Source organism: Andrographis paniculata, unplaced genomic scaffold (genome assembly GCF_009805555.1).
Source record: "Andrographis paniculata isolate CXL003 unplaced genomic scaffold, ASM980555v1 Contig65END, whole genome shotgun sequence".
Lineage (NCBI taxonomy): Eukaryota > Viridiplantae > Streptophyta > Magnoliopsida > Lamiales > Acanthaceae > Andrographis > Andrographis paniculata.
In genome coordinates, this window is record NW_026137601.1 from 2,262,283 (window position 1) to 2,281,550 (window position 19,268).

General features: G+C 32.7%; 1 protein-coding gene across 1 annotated transcript; it reads right to left on the reverse strand.

The window, feature by feature from the left end:
* Window positions 1–887: 887 nt before the first annotated feature.
* LOC127262234 (UDP-glucose:glycoprotein glucosyltransferase) lies at window positions 888–15,271 on the reverse strand. Its single transcript, XM_051290827.1, has 37 exons — window positions 14,865–15,271; window positions 13,193–13,645; window positions 12,913–13,066; window positions 12,602–12,773; window positions 12,449–12,522; window positions 12,126–12,222; window positions 11,930–12,042; window positions 11,675–11,790; window positions 10,983–11,040; window positions 10,644–10,796; window positions 10,464–10,562; window positions 10,222–10,377; window positions 9,364–9,432; window positions 8,575–8,657; window positions 8,249–8,411; window positions 7,429–7,563; window positions 7,245–7,350; window positions 7,076–7,170; window positions 6,625–6,737; window positions 6,285–6,492; window positions 5,816–5,884; window positions 5,431–5,576; window positions 5,150–5,251; window positions 4,564–4,711; window positions 3,970–4,026; window positions 3,759–3,889; window positions 3,581–3,669; window positions 3,159–3,508; window positions 2,961–3,053; window positions 2,813–2,877; window positions 2,592–2,694; window positions 2,307–2,465; window positions 2,086–2,226; window positions 1,952–1,995; window positions 1,743–1,857; window positions 1,518–1,670; window positions 888–1,418 (listed from the first exon to the last, which is right to left on the reverse strand). The coding sequence occupies exons 1-37, from the start codon at window positions 15,023–15,025 to the stop codon at window positions 1,230–1,232; spliced, it is 4,932 nt and encodes a 1,643-aa protein (XP_051146784.1). The 5' UTR covers window positions 15,026–15,271; the 3' UTR covers window positions 888–1,229.
* Window positions 15,272–19,268: the final 3,997 nt, after the last annotated feature.

The following is a 19,268-nucleotide window of genomic DNA, read 5'->3' on the forward strand; positions in this document are numbered from 1 at the left end:
CCCTACTACTACTTGTAGGATACATACTCACATACATACATATTACTATTAAGTAACTAACTATCATAAATATACTTTGTGACACTCCCTTTTCCGACAAGGGCTCGGGCTCGATCCGTGTTCAACTACGCTTGCGTCCATCATAAAAAATACCTCCCGAGCTACGTTAAGTTCTTGTCCTCAACGGCTAGTTCGACAAGGTCTCAGCCAAACTTGCCCACGGCACTAAGTGCTGTACTTGTACAGTTATGGTTTCCAAGGATGAAAACCAGAAACAGTCCATCAACAAGATTCTTGAATGAAGAACATAAGCACATAACTAGAACATGTTTATTATGAAAGATTATTGTCAATGGATGTAAGGAAGTGGTGAGATTTCAAATAGGGAAGAGTGTTCGTTTGAAGGATTTTAACAAAATCTTACTATTCATCTCATTTTTTCCCCCAAAAAAACATCACGTATTTTTTTTTTTATATTATACTAAAAATCAATTTTACATTCAAAATATCACATCAACATCTATTTATATCACATCAACATCTATTTATCTCACATCATACAAGTATTCAAATTCGAAATTTTTACTATTCGAATCCCAACTCAAAATCCAAACTCCCAAACAAACACAATCATTTGCCATATTTAATATTGTAAAATGGTGCAGAAGATGATTCTGTGTGATAATGATGTGATGTAGTATTTTGATAAAGAAAGAAATATGGGAAGGATTAGACCCCATAAACAGTGGCTGCCATCCTAAGGTATGCTATCAATCAAACAAGAAGAAGATTGCAGATTGCACATATGCTATCAGTCAGTCACACATCTTAGATCATACCATGAATAGTTAAGTTTCTCACTCTTAATTCTACACTGTTTTTGAATGATGCAGAGATAAATATGTCATTCTTCTATTCCATTGATAAAAAAGTGTTAAGTGTGTGTAGTAGTATTAACTAATATATAGTTCCTCTCTCTCTCTCTCTCTCTCATTCTTTCTCTCTCATGTACTACCTAACATACTTGAGACAGACAAAATTCAGTGTCCCCAATCCCAACCACCATTTGGAAGGAAGATTAGGAAAAGAAATATGAACGCTCTTGATACATACACTGATATTTCAGTTCTTTCACCACCAAAGTCCGGTAGCATCGTCGACAACGATTCTCCTCCGAAAAGTGTTCTGATCATATCGCGCTGAGGTATGTCTGTCGGAAGCTCGAGCATTCAAAGTTCTGCTTTCCACTCAATGTCTTCCGATGCATCGTTGTTTGCAGTTTCGGTTTGGGGAGGTGGTGGCGGTGGCGGCGCTGCTTGTTCCTGTGGTTCTTCTATGATTTCGCCTGAGATTCTGGCAGTGAAGCGCCGGGCTTCAAGATCGAGGTCCGGCCACTCTGTGACTATTCTTTTGGCTCCCTGCAAGGGAAGGAGCACAGCACGGGGAATGGATACAAGCGAAAGTGAGGCGAGGAAATTGGTGAGGTAAGCAAGAAAAGTTTTTTGTTCGACTTCTACCTGGAGTTTGGGCTCCTTTGTCATGGGATTGTTGCACAGATCGATTGTCTTTGCCCGGGATTTTGTTGCATTGCCACACCACGACTCGCACCATAGCCACTCTTGGGGGAGGGAAAAGATGGGCACCATGTGTTGGGCGTAGTTCGGTAGATCCTACAGCGGAGTAAAATTGAATTGGGTTGAGCTCAAGTTCATAATTATGATGTTGAATCAAACTTCACTTGCCTGATCAAGATTCGATAGACTGTTGGGATCTTTGCTCAGAGTTTCATAAATTACTCGCAACTGGTCTCCTGCAGCCGTCTCCCGGAATTTGACAAGATCAACTACATACAAAGCACTGCGAAAGGATGCAGCAGCAATGACGGGCCGTAGAATATATTGGAACACATGAAAAGATGATCATTTACTACAATGAGGTACACTGCACTCACCTAATATGATACGGCTTTCCTCGCAAATGATCTTTCCAGAATCCCTGTTTCGACATCATTAAAAATCAATCGCTCTTGGTTTAAAAAAGTTGGCTCCAAAAATATATTGAGAGATAGGTAGAGTGGGGATGTACTTGTTTCCAGAATCGATAGCCGTCCATCTCTTTGTTATTGTCACAGAATGGAGTATATGCAAGAGATCTTCCTTTCAAATCCATGTCGTAAAGCTCGCCCATATCTGCCCTCACAATTTGGTCTGCATCCACGAATATAACCTGCAACGACAATGCTTTTTACCTTAGGCGAGGATAGTACAAGAAAACACATTGTCTGCGCTTAGTGTTTCCACAAATACCTTCTCTAAGGCTAGCGGGAAAATGACGTCTAGGAAAAGGATTTTGTATGCCCAAATGATTCTCTGTTTCTCTTTCTGTTTATGGAGCCATGTCGGCCACTTGTAGGTAATCAACTCGTACTCGAAACCATAGTGTTGTGCCATATGGGGAATTACGTCCTGCAGGATACCGTAAACACTTCAACATAGACACTGGCAAAATGTGATAATGATTGTGTTGAATGGATTAAGAACCATATAGCAAGAAATCCATTGACAATGGGCAGTTAGGAGTTTGCATAAAACCTTGAATTGAGGGGAGAGGTAGTTCTTTATAAACCAAAACTTGACCGGTCGATCTGTGTTCTTCAGAACACTCAAAATCATTATTTTCAGGAACCGTTCGTACCTGCAGAGAAATTTTTATATAAACAAGAGTAAGTACATTCGTATGATTATAATGAAGCCCATGGTGCTTCTACTAGACTGACAGATATCAAATGCTTGTAGAGATACAAGATACTTACAAGTGCCCAGAAGCAACGGAAAATATGTTAATTTTCTGTCCATGGCGACCATCGCTTTCAGAAACCTACAGTAAATCAACAAGTCTTTATATATGCGGAGTCTTGCAAATAAGAAGAGACGGAAGAAAGAATAAAAAAGATGGATTACCAAGGAGCTGCTTTCGTCGTTAGATTTTCCTTTTCCTCCGATGAATCCAGAAGCCCATTTGAGGATGTTGGAGTTCCAGCTGTTATGGTTACCCTAAACAAACATTTTCATTTGATACGACTTTGAAGTCAGATAAAAGGGCTTCATTTAATGCATTATGATGAAGAGGTGTAGATAGTAAAAATCTTAATATCTTACTTTCGTGGAACTAGAATGACCGTCATCATCAGTAGGAACCAACAGTTTCTCCCGCTCCTTGCCTTTCTTCTTCACCACTTCCATATGAACCAATTTACCACGCAAATCATCTATTATGATTTGCTTCAACAACGTCGTCTTCTGAGTTCCGTCACCATCTTCTTTCATAAGATAGAGTTCAGAGCTTCTACCAGGAGCAAGCTGCAAGTACCACACCCCAGGAAAGCCCTTCATTTGCCAGTAACCCAGATTGGCCATGACGAGTGTATCAACTAAGTGGGGAGTATTCTTTGTTCCAAGAATCAACTGCAGACCTCGGGGAGGTTCGTGATCTTTTTCGGAGCAATGCCCTACTCACATTTCCATTAACAAATAATTAGCATGCCTGGACTGACTGAAAAACTTAGATTATATAATTTTACCTGTAAGTACAAGAGCTTCAAGTTCGTACACCGCTTGCAACGTCCTCGTGTCAGCAAGATTCTCTAGCAATATGTTGTCCAGGTCATGGCTGCAAAATCCAAGTCCTGACACTTCAGCAGACATGCAAATAGTGGTGCTGAACATTCAAAAGACTCCAGATTGCATTTAAAAACTTACATAGCATACACAGACTGAACAAGCCATGGTTCGGGAACATCAAGATTCATAGTTAGAGTTTTCGAGAGTGGCATATTAGCGAAAAATGCTTTGGGACCATGAACTGTGTTATCTGTACAGCTGAAGTCATCCTACAAAAAAAAAACCCGAGTGATGAAAGGGTGAAAGTTAATTGACAAAAGAGGATAAAGTTCAGAGACATTAGGTATACCAGTGAGGGAACTACAAATCTGTAGTAATTCTTCAACGGAAGATCTGCCAGAGAGCTCTGCCACAAATACAAGATAATCGTTTGTTCAAGCACAATTCCAGAAGTGGTATACACAGCCACAAGTCGATAACAAAATGTTCCAATTGCCCAAATTAAATAAGCATTAGAATGATGAGTGGATGACATGACGATAGAAACTATTGTAAAACCAATATGTAAGTAGAAGGTTGGCCACATTTGTTCGTACCAAAAATTACTTTAAAGTTCGGAGTCTCAGATGGATGCTTCAAAATAACTAAACTCTAGTTAAATTCTAGTTAACTTATATCACATCAAACAACTATTCAAATTAAAAAATTAAATAAAATTACTATTTAAACCAAAACCCAAAATTCAAACCCCCAAACAAATGCAATAGAATTTTCAAGCCTACCTTGTTTGATGATTGCAGATAATATTTCAGTTCTCACAATATGAAATCATCTCTCTCTCTTCTCATTGTACAAGTTTCAAGAGCAATATTGCAACAGCATTTCAACAGGTTTGTTTAGCAAGCAGGAATATCAAAGCATAAGAAACGTGAGATAAACGTACCACTGGATTCAGCACAAGTCTCATACTCGGCTGGGTGTACTTGGACAGAATTCGAAGCAGAGCAGCTAACTTTTGACCAGAAGGACTCAGGGGATCAATGACAGCATCAATATGAATGCTTGAAAGTTTATCTTCCAAAATAACAGCACTGTGAAAAGTACAAGAAGAAGAGGTCTTCATTTTCTCTACTTACATTCTATAGTTTTACAAAGGACCTTAGATCTTGCAAGAATACAAGGTACATTGGAACTATGAAAGACAGAAGTCAAATGACTAGGGAGCAGGGAATTTCACGAGTAAGAACAAAAGCAGTCACGTTAGTGTCCAAGTGATAACTACATGAAGGCAAAACATGTGAAAAGTCTGACCAATGAGAATATTAAAGAATATTAAAAACACAGACTAAGAAGGCGAGCATTACTAAAATCACTAAGACGCATCAATAATATAGAAGTAAGAAATACTTATATTACTTCTGGCTTGACAAAAACACATGCAATAAATTCTTGAAACCTGGACATGAACACGAAAAGTATGCTGGCTCCTGACAATACTTAATTTTCTGAAATTGCAAATAGGTAGGTACCTGTAGTCTGCACTTAAAATGTCAAAGCGAGCACTTTCGGAACTTCGATCCCTTGTAGAAATTGAGGAGGTGAGAGCCATAACAATGTCACTGATGAATTTGCTGCAAATAGTAGTTTTCAATTATTTGAAGATGACATACAACATATAATTACAGAGACTTGTGTGCATCAACATGCTGAACCAGTTGATAGCTTGCCGTGTGATTTAAAAAATTTCATTAAAAGATATAAATAAGATGGGAAAATGGAAACCAGATTGCATCACATAAGGTGTGCATACCTAGTTAATAGATCAGGATCCATATCCTCCCACTTGATTTCTTCAACAATCTCCGCAATATTCTTTATTCGTTTCTTGAACTCTAGAGATTCAAGAAGACGAAGATCATGGCTCAAGAATGAACTCCCATCAAATATTCGGATAACCTATGGAAAAGGTCATTGACATTACACAAGGACTCAGCAAAAAGAAAAAAATTATTGATGAGATGCAAAATAGAAGTGTTCATCAAGAGATGCACAAAAAAAAAAAAGTAAATCATTGTTGAAGACAGTTAATAACTAAAAAATTAAAAATCATTAGACAAGTTACTACAAAATGAAGGTCTAAATAATCTAATAATGCTATTAGATAGTGATGCTCTAAAGGCAAGCAGAAAGCTTACTCTCCCATTTGTGATAACCGCATTTACACCACCTTCTATACCACTTGTACTGTATAAAAATTGGGCCACCTGCAGAACAAGTACCACTACAAAATGTTACTCATTTTGAATGACTTATATGAATCATAATTATTATTGTCATAACCAGGGATAAAAATATATGTGCAATACTTTAAGTAACTGGTCAAACATTAGCCAAGTATTTTGCTAGGTTGCAGCTGTTAAAACATTCTTTGCCATACACAAACGAATAAAATGAGGCACACGAAGGTTCATTTGTGTGGAAACAGAGACTCTTTAGTATTTACCTACATGAGTTAAAAGGTTTATAAGCAAAACAAACTATATTATTCCATACATACGAAGGAAAAGTAAGTTAATTCAGAAGCCCTCACTGGAAGATAGTTGATTAAAGAGATAATTGATCAGACTGCTTCAGTGACATTTTCTATCATGGATGAAGAAATACCCTTTTTAAGTCAGTCCTTGAACTTTCAGCAGATAACTCAGGCAGTGCAGACTCATAGCCCTTCGACGGCAAACCATTTGCATCTGCTAATTGTAAGATCTTATCTACAAGTGACTGGTAGCTTTCACTAGTCCCAGAAACAACAACATGGTGTTGCTCATAGAAAGCACAGAGTTGATCAAGGAATTGTAGCACCCCTTTCTTATGGCTGCAATGTACAATATGTTGGAAAGAAAACAAACTTAAAAAACCAACAATCAAATAACCCAAAGTAAGATTTATGTGGAACATCTACGTACTAACTTGAGGGATATCGAAACAAAATAGAAAATTCACATACCTATATGATGATGCAGTTATTTCAAAAGCCTTTATAAACACGAAACCAGGTAATGTTGTATCCTTATTAGCATTAAACAACACACCAATTCGAGCATTTGTAGAACCATCAATCTGCAAAACATACAGTAGAAAATATTATATGTATATTACATATCAACACAATGAAATGCAAACCTGAACAAACTACATAGGAAATTAGCTACACTGCTACACATATGACAACAGATAACTACAGGGTGAAACAGGACATGCAGAAAACCCGGTCTATGACAAAATGCACGATATTAGCAACATAACACCTATGTACAAGAACATTCAATTTGACAAACAGCTAATGTAGCAAGGTATAGAGCATTGGCCATAGTACAAGAGATCAAACTATCACTTCAATTAAATGAATCATATTATCATGCATATAATAATGTAAACAAGTGAAGCATAAAAATTACCAGATAGCGTATTCCTTCCCGTAGCAATTTCATCCCTTTCTTTGATGTGATGTCAACAACAAGAAGATGAGTCACAGGCTTCACATCATCCATAGCTGAAATAATATGGCAAACTTAGGTACTTTTTTCAAGAAATGTGCATTCTTGATTGTGCTTTACAACAACTTACTTTCAGGAGAATGCAAGTAATGTAGAGCATTCAAGACAGAGTCTTTTGTAAGAATTGATGCAGACAAAGACACAAATTTGGGTGAAGCTTTCCCATCTCCTATGATCTACATGATCAAAGATTTACAAGATTAAGCAATAGAAAAGTGTACAATCAAAGAATTCAAAATAACACAAAGAGATACCTTTGGGTTGTATCGCTGGACACCACTTACGGCAAGAAATTTTTCCAGAATATCAGTGTGAGAATTTATATGTCCATAATATACTTGCTCTTGTATTCTAGGAAGTTCCTCATTTACGGCATTTAAAAGAGCCTCCTGAAGAAAGCAGATCCAAGAAAAAGTTCACATCACATACCTGCTGATAATGCCACTATTTGTTGACCGCTGAAACTCAAGCTAAATCTGGTTTCACCATTTTCGGTTACAAAGTAATAAGAACAGCTGATAGAGGTTCAATATAAATTGGTTTTGTTTACTTTCACAAAACACTACATGTCGTTCTCAATAAAATACACTATTTCTTATAAAATATTAAAAGAAAAACAACAGAACAAATATTTTAATAATACTTTTGCAGTTTCCAATAACTAACAATAAAAACCCTAAAAATTACTAAACACTAAAAAAATACAACCTTTCTCTCCCGATATTTAAAATGTTTGTTACTTCTAAGGGTTGGTTTATATGTTTAGATGTAACTCTTATCTTGCACGGATTGGCCAAAGTTCACCTAATAGGATTCATCACTACTGCACTCATCAATTAGCAAAGTATCTCTTCCTCCAGTCTTTAGTTTCTTAGTCATTAACAAGGAAATAAATATGTAATAAACAAATAGATCCATGTGATGTAGCCAACACGTAAGTTCTATGGCTTTCAAAAAAAGCATAAAACTGCTGCAGACATATCTTAAAGAAAAAAGGGATCAAAACAAACTGTTGCAGACATATCTCAAGGACTTCCAAAGAACAGAGGGATGTAGAACTGCATTGATGTCTACCTCATTCGGTTCATAGACAAGCCCATTCATCAAGAGAGCACAATCCAACTTGTTCAAACCCAATTTAAAAGCAAACATGGAGCTTTCCAGAGAGAGTTTATTCAATGTTTGATCCTTCACCAGTCTCTGCAGAGTATCTTGCGGTGGTGATTTTGCCTTTGGCCTAAGAGGTGGAGCTATATAATAAGGTATTTGGTTGATAGAATCATTTAAAGTAACAGGATTCTGATTATTGATGGAAGTGTATTTTATCAAATGTGCCTTGCAGATGGCAGAGAACACCAACAAGACAGTAACTAATCAGGTAGAAATTTTCAAAGTCTTACAGTATTGTTTCAACAAAAGCTCCTTCTACAAGATGTGTTTCTGGATCGTCTTCTGCACCCGATTCAAGCCTTAATTTGTTCACCTAAAATCACAAAGGATAAATTTTAGAACAGGTATAACATTAAAGAAACAATGACTTGATTGCAAGCAAACAGGGTAGAACAATCTTGGATATGCTCCATGTCAATAAGAAATAATGTACATTACTCTATATCCACTAAGATGAATTCAGGTGTGTTCTTTTGAGGGTTTGGATTTTGTGTTTAGAATTTGAATATTAAAAATTTTGAATTGAAATAGTTACACAATGTGATATAAATAGGTGACGATGTAATTTTTTGAATGTAAATTTAATTTCTAGTATAATTTTGATTTGATATTTTTTGAGGAAATTTTTTTGATGAATAGTAATATCTTAAGTAAACATCCTCAAAAGAACACACGAAAGGATTTTTAGTAAGAACTAGCCCTGTATTGAAATTTTAAAAGTGCATCTTCATATAAGTCTTCATGATTTTGTACAATGATTATAATATCATGTGACACTGAACATATGTCACCCTCTCACGTAAAACATGTCTGTAATGCATACTTTTCATGAAATTTTTGTTTATCAAGGTACACAAGGGTAGAACAGCTGAGCTCATTTTGATTCCTTAGCTGAATGTATTAACCCAACTAAAGAACCAGAATATCAATCTACTCTTTCCATGATATCTTGATTATGGCCAGTAAAGAAATGGCAGAGCAACCAGTGGCTTGATTAATAAAAGATTGAAAACCCTTACGTTGCTCAGAAACTGGAAAGCCATCAAAGTTCCATGATTCTCCTTGATGTAAACAAAAAGCTGTATAATCTGTTAAACAGAAAACAACACATCATCAGTAAAGTTATGTTCCCGCCATCATTTAGCATTTTAAAATTCTTTTTTCAAGCATAATGGTTAATTAAATTGCAGTTTATCTCAGAATCCTTTTCTACTTTATTGAATCATTAAACATTAATCTGGGGGAGGAATCTTTTAAATGGCTCGCAGTTTCAAATTGTAAGAATGTAAAAGTTATTTTCAAGAGTCTGATCAATGAGAAACTGTATCAAAGCATGGAGGAAACAAATCACAATAGCTCCACAGGAACATCCAAGCCATCACATATACAGGCCATAATAATTTTTACCATGAAAGTTCAAGTCGGATAGGGGAAGATCAGAAAAGTCAACGTAGTAGAATCTAATGTGCAGCCATGTCAAATTAATCAACAAATAAGAACTTTTGTAGTTACTTACAATGAGAGTGCCGCACGTTGCTCAGTATATTAATATGTCACAGGAAGTTATTACATAACATCCTTTATACACCAAATATTTGGGTAAGCCCAAAGTGGCAGAATGCTATTGCAGTTTTACAACAAATGAGTGATTTTATTTTTTACAAGATGAATTCGCCCAGAATATCTAAAAGGAAACACATAAGCCGGATAAATATATAAATCCAACATATTCAGCATTTGATTAGGATAAAGAAGTGAAATGATTATATTCATAACTTGTTCCTTCAATTCAAACAAAGAAGTCAACAAGCCATTACCATGTGAAAGAACATTTCGAAAACGCCTCAAAACATAGTGGTATAATGTTAAGAAATTACCAAAGTAGAAACATCTTCCTGATCATCCTCCAAAGATTTGATTGGAAGTTCCCCATCATTTGCTTCAACTTTCTCAATTAATTTTGCGGAGTACAATATTACTCCAAACCTCATTGGGAGATTATTCTCAAACAAGGATATGATCAAATCAACTGTCTGCATCATTCAAATTATAACGGAATCATGATCGAACAAGAAGTGTATGCTAGATCTATATATAAGTCGACAAGATACACGCTTGCCTCAAGCCCACGTGGAGATGCAGGGTCCAGAACATAAACTGCATGAAACATGTTCTTACGAATGTAATGCAGTTGCCCAGGGAAGACTGGCATCAAAATCTATGACCAGAGATGGAATACAATTATGTTAGTACAGTAATTCTTAAAGGACTATAAACACATGTTAGAAGAATGCTAAACCTCATTAATATTGCTTCTCCATCGCTTGTATATGGCATCCACTTCCAAGTTATTAATGTAGTGAACATGGTGAGAGCGAAAATCTACACGCAGTGCATCCGATTCTGATGGGGGCAAAATGGAAAGTAATTTCTTCACAGTACTTGGAGGGATCTACAAGTTCATTGGGAACATTCAATTTTGGAAACTAGTTAACTAAGTATCACAACCAAGAGGAATGTGCTCAATAATGATTTTAAGTTCAAATTTACTAATTGAAATAGAAATGTAAATCCAGCTACTATGTCCAAATTGGGCTCCAACATTAATCTCACTGATAGGAATTTTAAAAGTACATACCTTTAGTTTTCTATACTGATCAGCCAATGATAGCTCCTGATGAACCAAGTCAATCAGTCTGGAAATGACACATACATCACAAGTCAGCTTAAAACTGAAGTTTGTTAGGGTAAAACTTATAGAGGAATCCACAGGGCTTTAAAAGACGAGGAAACAATCAACAAACTAAGTGTAAACATGAAAAACAAAGAATTGTTACTGGCCATGCACTGTCCTGGGCTTTTATCATCCAATTAAAGGACAAGGGTGTAAAGGTATATGGTGTGTAGCAAATATAGATTATAGAAATATAATAGCTAGTGTTTCTTAAGTAATCACAACTATGGAAACATTATAATCATTTATAAATTACTATAAGTGTTGTTTTCCCTTTTATGTGCCCTTGCATTTACCTTTTTTTCTTAGCTAGGTAGTGGATATAAAGTGTTCTACAGAATGCTACTGCAACCTAAACACCAAACCAGCATAACAGGTTGCTAGCAGAAGTAGCCAGTATAACAGGTTGCAAGCAGAAGTAATCTTGCAAGGAAACTGCTGACCACATGGTACTTTTTCATGTTATCAAAGGAGTCTCATGACACAATATAGGGAACTTCATTTATTATTTATTTTTTCCCCAATATGGAGCAAAGAGAGTCACCAAGGAAGGAATATGAAGTGATCTTAGAGAGAAGGGTGTGAAGGAGCATTACAGATATAGGTCAACATCTTCAATATTGATTAAGGCGCCATTGAGTGCCAACAAGGACTTGCCAGGAGGAATCATTCGCTGGTTTGCTATAATTTCCTCTTTTATGGAATCATTGACCTGCAAGAAAGTTAGCACATTATCCATCACTCCACAAATAACATATTATCAAGTTATCAACAATATATTTGCCAGCCCAAACTTAAGAGTACACATCACAACATGCTAGATCAACTTATACAGAGAAAAAACGCCCTACCTTCATACGAGATAATGAAGACACAACAGTGGGAAAATTTTGATTGATTTCCTGCATTGCTTGCAAAGGATCAGAAGCATGCAAAATCCTCTGTGCAGTTTGATGTCCTAAGTCTGGCCCATCAATGGAAATTATTAGTAAAGTTATGAGTGCTTAAATCTAATCAAGATTGATTTAAGTTACAATAAAGAATCACCTTTCAGCTCCCAAACATCCAGGGTATCAGAAACAGCAGCCGATAATAGATAATCCCTGAATGCCATTACCTCAGATGTAAGCTGTGGTTTGCGCTCCTACAAGAGTTTGCACATAAACATGTTCACATATTTTCACAGTTAAAAAACACTTTACCCGCAGAAAATTAATACATAGAGAGTCCATGTGCTTCACCCTTTGTACATGAAAACAGATCTTAACATTGTGGTGTTTGTTTTCAAGTTTTCAACACATCCAGTTACATTTATTTGCTTATTTTCTATTTGATAGTAATTCTATTAGTAAATGAGAGAATGAACAAACCAAAATCCGGGAGAATATAAACCCTCGGACTTCTTGGCTAAGATCTTCTGTGTGAGGATCCTCCAGAGTTACACCTGCAATTAATAGAAAATTCTTCAAAGATAATCTCACTAGATAATCTTAATAGTAACATCTAAACTACAAGTATCCCACCTTTCTTTATTGCGCTATCATCCATAGCCTTGTATTCCATATTCTTCAAAGCAAGCTCCACCCCATAGCCAGCTAGGTTTAATGGTTCTCCTGTACCAATAGCTCCACAGGTGGCAGCTTTTGATTCACACCCTGAAGGCAATACAGATCTGGCAACATACTTCACTTGACCCTAAGGATTACATAGCAAATCATCATCACCGGATAAATCTTAAGAAAAGATAAGGAACTACACCCAAGGGGTGTGCTTACTATTTGAGTTTCTTTTTAAGATACTACATTTCAGGATGATAATATTTTACTATTTGAACCTTTTTAGCAGCTTCTGACAAAGTTAGGTGAAATTCTTTGAAGCATTCTGTCCCAAGACCTCCATACAGAATGGCAGTGAGACCTCCAGCTGATGATTCTGGATGAATATGATCAAATTCAAAAATCTCGGGCTGCTGAAATGTGCCATCAGTCCTGGAATTAAAAGAAGGAATATTATGATTACAACTAAACCAAAGGCTTTCTGTTAGGAATGGATATAAACTAGTGCCTATAAGTTCTTTTTTAGAGAGTAGCAGTATAGCGTTGTGCTGGACATACATGTGATTGAGATTTGACAGCCACGTCTGCAACTCTGCAACTTCAAAAAACAGTGACTCACCAGTATCAACCCAACAACATTTATTTCCTGGACTATTGGGGTTCATGCCCAAGAGAAACCTTTCGGAGTTTTTGGTTATGGTGGTTTCGTTTGGTTTCAAAATCCCTCCTTCAATAGCGTTTGAGGTAAGATCATCATCAGTTAGAGGAAAAGATGAAAGAGATTCCTCAGCTAATTGGCGATACACCACTAACCTAGGCGAAGCTGACCTAAGGGTGAGGGAGAATTCAAAAATCGATGCTAAAGGCTCAGTTAATAGAGATTTCCCATATGTTGAAATTTTCTTCAAACAATCTTTAGCAGAATTCAATTCAGAGTCTACATTATCAGACTGAATCCATGATTCGACAAAATCCCAGAATAAGTCTTTCCATTCCTTCGCCAGCAATTCCCTGTAAAATATAACAACCAATAGCCATAATGCACTAAAGAAGACACACTATTTGATAGAATCATCACCAATCACGTGCTAAGCAGAAACACTTTTATTATAAATGAGTCTATTTTCTATTTAGAGAAGCCAGAGTTACTGCAGGAGCTAATATAATATTCACATGTTCATATACAGAGTGCTGCCGTTCAATTCTGAAGTCATTATATTAATTTTATTGCTTGATTTTATACATCAATACCAGCTTGAGAAGCTTCTAGAAGGTCTTATTCACCCTATGATCAGTAGCTTCCCAGTGCTTATGCATTTATTGATCCATTTATCATTATATAAGAGTATCAGACCGTGCTCAATCAACAAAAATGAACTGGAACAACAAGGTTGCATTAATTCAGTACATGCTCCTAATTCAAGACACCTCAAAATAAAATCACAGTTTAACCCAGGTTACCAAAGGGAAGAGTAATACAGAAGAAAAAGCAACAAGTTATGCATCAACATATGGGAAAAATAAAGTTTAGAAATAATAATCATAATAAATACATTTTCCTTGGCCAGAAAAAAAGGGGGAAAATTGGCCAAAAAACAATGTGTTCAATTGTGTTTTCGTCCCATTCCACGTTATGCAGTCTACACAGTAAAATTATCTTTCCTGTCCAAATGAACTCCAGCTCCTATGTTTCATTTTAAACATCCCATCCAATATTTACATTTCATTCAAAATACAATCAAAACAGACCCTATATTTTATGTATAAACATCCATTTTGGTTAGCAACAAGAAAGAACTGTTTTTTTTTGTTGTTGTTTATTTAGTTCAAGTAAGAATTTTACATTAAAAGACACATGACTATAAATTTCTTTTCGGCCATGGCATTTAATTTAACTGGCCAAAGAAACTGTAAATTAATTGAAACAATAAGACAGCAGACAAAGCCAACAGCTAACCTACCATATCTTCTACAATGCAGCTGCACAGTAAGCCAGGCATATTCCAGAACATGTAAGATGGTAAAAACTGGAAATAAAACCTCTTTCTTACAAATTATCTAATCAAAAAACTTCTTGCACAATTGCAGTTCGACTGATAGGGAAGAAAGCACAATTCATTACGACCATGCCACAATTACACTTCACAGTAGATCAAAAGCCCCAAATATCGAAGCTAACATTACTTACAGAGGATAAAAACAAAACATCAGGATAGGTATAGAATCATACCCGGCTTCCAAAAGAAGGGGAGTGCCAGACCACTTGGCTCTTAGGGCAACCTGGACATTCTTCGGCCGGCGATCCTGGGCAGTGGCCGAGTGACAGGAGAGACCAATATACAAAGCCAGAAGGAGCAGAAAACAGACCCTAGATCTGATTAGGGTCCCCATTCTCGAATCTGGAATGAATTTCTGATGAACTTGTGCTCCAAATCTTCGATGTTGAATAGGATCAAGCCATCCCCATTGCGCGCAGAATTAAGGAAATTGGTTTCCCTTACCTCAATGTGTTCTCCGATTATTCGTCAATGGTTGATTCTACGTATCCAGTGGTCGATCTGGAAGTGTAAATTGAGCGCTGACCTACGAGGGAAACGAAGACTCTGTGTGCTTTTGGGCCGCCAGTCTCAAACACGGAGGAGTCCGAACTGCTCGTGTTTCTGACTACCTGCAGGGAAGGGCACCTTCGTAATTTCTTAATCTTTTCTTTTTAATTTTTCAAATAAATTATTGAATTTAATATTTTGATGAATTATTATTAATTCATAAAAATAATTTCAAATGTTTTTAAAGTATGAGTATGTATAAAAATATAGTCAGTTTTTACTATTTAGTTTTTTTTTAATAAAAATATTATTTATAAATATTATAAAAATTCAAATTCAAAAATTAAGTCTTAACTCAATCCAATTTTATAAAATTTAGTTTGTCCTTTTATATTTCAAATATATTTAAATATTAAAAAAACTTATTAGATACAGAAGTCAATGGTATCTAATAAGTTCTACAAGAATCCCTTATAAATGATGCAAAATGGATCTTGTTCCTTTAATTTTTTTTTTTTTCTAAATAATTTTGGGGTGTTTGGCAAATAGTTTTTTTTTTTTTTTTTTAATTTAGGTGTTTGGTAAATTAGTTTTTTGAATAACTTTTTGGACCCAAAAAGCTAATTTCTAAAAACTAACTTACCCAACTTTTTAAAATAGCTTTTTAGTAAAAAAAAAAAATTATTCTTTATATGTCCTTAAAAATTTCTTATGCATTTTACACAAATAAAGATATTTATTAATTATATTAGAATATTTTATTATATTATAGTTTTATTTTATATCTTTAAAATAATTAATTTTTATATAAAACTTATTTTAATGTTAAAATATATAAATTTATTAAAATCAACATAAAATATAAAATATAAATATTAATAATTTATTTTTATATGTAAATTACATTATATAAATTTTATACTAAAAATAAATTAAATAAATTAAAATTATTGAAAATTATAAATATAATGAATTAATCGATAACTAACATAATAAATATATACACGAAAAATTTATTACCTGTTCACGACTCTGATCCCATTTCATCCGTTACATCATTTTCAATAGAAAAAACTATTTATATATTTTAATAAAAATATATTATTTTTAAAAATCTAACTGTAATAAAAATAAATACTTTTATAACACTTTTACAATTTTCAATAACTAATAACAAAAATTTTTAAATATTCTAAACTAAAAAAACATAATTGAATATATTAAAAATAAAAATAAAATAGAAATGTTCTCAATTGTCATTTTATGTATAAACAGCTAATATCAAACAGTTATTTTACCAAACATTTTAATACAAACAGCTAATCGAATCAGCTAGTCAGATTGAATCAGCTAACATCTATCAGCTAATTGCAAACAAGCCCTTTATATTTTTAAAATATTATTTAAATAATTGTTTATATGTATTCTCAAATATAAAATTAAAATACAAGTAAATTTATTTTGTTATTGAGAAATTAAAATTAGGCAAATATGTCTTTGCTTACTTGTCATGAGCCATGATCGTTGACCACGTCACTTATCTGACATGGTAGAGTCCCATTGGTGATTGACTTCTAGTAAAAAAAAACATACATTCCTTGTGTGTTTGTTCGGGGCATTTTATTTTAAATTTACTATTTATTTTTTTTAAAAAAAATCAAATTAAATATTTAGTTTTTATTTTTTATATTATACTAAAAATTAATTTTACATTCAAAATATCATATCAACACCTATTTATATCACATCATACAATTATTCAAATTTAAAATTTTTACTATTCAAATCTCAACTCAAAATCCAAACCCCCAAACAAACACAATGATTTAGAAGGATTTATAGTACTATTTATACAAAAACAAAAATTCAAAAATATCAAATCAAACGTCTATTTTCGTTTTTATATTATACTAAATTAATTTTACATTTAAAATATTACATCAATACATATTTATATCACATAATACAACTATTTAAATTCAATATTTTTTACTATTCAAATATCAATCCAAAATCCAAACTCCCAAACAAATACACCATTAGTAGATTAAACCATCTCCAATCAATTTCTTAAAAAATATAGTTGTTCCAGTAAAAAAAATATATATTTCCTATATATATTATTTTATAATATAATACAAATTTTTATATTTATAAATTACATTCAATCTTAACTTTTTATTATTTATATATTTCTCTCCGAAAATAAAATTATATTCCGTATATCACTTTCTAAAAAATAAATTTATACATTATTTTTAAAAAAATAAAATTACATACTCTCTCCGTCCAATTGAAAGGTTGTCATGTTTCCATTTTTATCCATCTCAAAACAAGTTTATCATTTTTCTAATTTAGTAATTGTGTTACATACATAACATAATAAATGTCCTTCAAGCTTACAAACTTATATATTACACAGTACTAATATGGGTATTTTCGTATTTTTCACTACATCTTATTATAATACTAATATTAAAAAATCTATGTGCCAAAAGTAAACGACAACCTTGCATTGGGACGAAAAGAGTATTACTTTTAAAAAAATGAAACTATATGTTGTGCTTCAAAAATAAAAATACACATTATTTTCCAAAAATTAAATTACATATTACGTTTCAAAAAAAATAAATTTAAACATGACCAAAAATTAACAAAATTACAAAAATACATAACTCTAGAATGGAGTAGTGCACAATGTTAGTTCAAAAATAGAGTAACACTAACATAACTCCAAAAAATGGAGTAGAAAATGAGATTGAATTGGTAATATTGATATACTCCCTCCGTCAAATTAGAAAGTATACATATTTTTATTTTGGGACATTCAATTACAAAATAAATATTTCATTAAATGTCTTACTTTTTTCACAAATACTCATACTTTATATCGCATCATTACTTTTAGACAAAAAAGCAAGGGCAAAAATATCATTACACTACTTTTAACTGTCCACTATAATTAAAATACTATTATTTCTTGAAGAATAGCGATAAAAATATTTAACACATTTTAAATTTTTTTTAAAACTCTCTATCTATTTTATTATAAATCAAATATTAATTAAATTAATTATTTTTAAAATAAAACCCAACCAGTAACCAAACGTCCTCTAATTTTGGTTTTGCATTTTAAAAAAATATGAAAAGAAAAATAAATAAATAATATTTTTTTTCGTCCGAAACAATTGACATCTTTGATTTACGGTACAATATTTAAAATAATGATGTTTAATTGGTTAATCGTAGCAAGTTATGATATAGTTTATCATTATTATTTTTTTTGATGTGAGTGATATGTTTTGTAATTTTAAAATAAAATTAGTAATATATATAATTAAAAAATATTAAAATATTAATTTAAATATTTTTAAAATTATATCTAAATAAAAAAATATATAATATGTATATCACTTTCTAGATAATAAAATTTTATATGATATAAATAAATAAAAATTTATTTATTTATTTATTATAAACATAAACTAATTTTTATAAAAGATAAAAAATTTTAACCGTAGATAAAATATTTATATATTGAGATAAAAAAAATTAAAATAAAATAGTTTTAAATTGATCATGTATGGATAGTATGATTTTATAGATTATGAAATTACTTAAATTATTTTATATTTATAAGTATGTTTTGAATTAATAAATTTTATCCATATAAAAAACTGTCAAATAAAATTATGTTTGTTTTGTGGGATAAATTGAATAAATATTTTCTCATGTAAAGTATATAGCATTTGTAAAAAATATAAAAATAATAAATGTATATGATATATTAATATTTTTAAAAAATTATATAGAAAAAAATGGTGGAAGAACCCAATAAATAAAACTAAAAAATGAGTCAATTGTTTTTATATGAGAGAAGTAATAAATAGAAAAATTATTTAAAATTACCATATCATCTAACTTATTTTTGCATTTAATATACAATAAAAATATTTTTATATTTAAATAATTTATTATTACAAATATTATTATATTTGTATTATACAATATAAATAATTTTTTTTGTTATTTTTTTTATTTATATTATATATTAATATAATATTAATATTTAATATTAACACATAAAA

Excerpts from the sequence above, each read along its gene's own strand:
- LOC127262234 (XM_051290827.1), bottom strand. The coding sequence starts at position 15,025 with ATGGGGACCCTAATCAGATCTAGGGTCTGTTTTCTGCTCCTTCTGGCT. Across the intron at positions 12,523-12,601 it reads TGATAGCGCAATAAAGAAAG|GTGTAACTCTGGAGGATCCT; the intron begins GTGGGATACTTG and ends TATTAATTGCAG. Across the intron at positions 8,658-9,363 it reads CTTTCCAGTTTCTGAGCAAC|GTGAACAAATTAAGGCTTGA; the intron begins GTAAGGGTTTTC and ends TTGTGATTTTAG.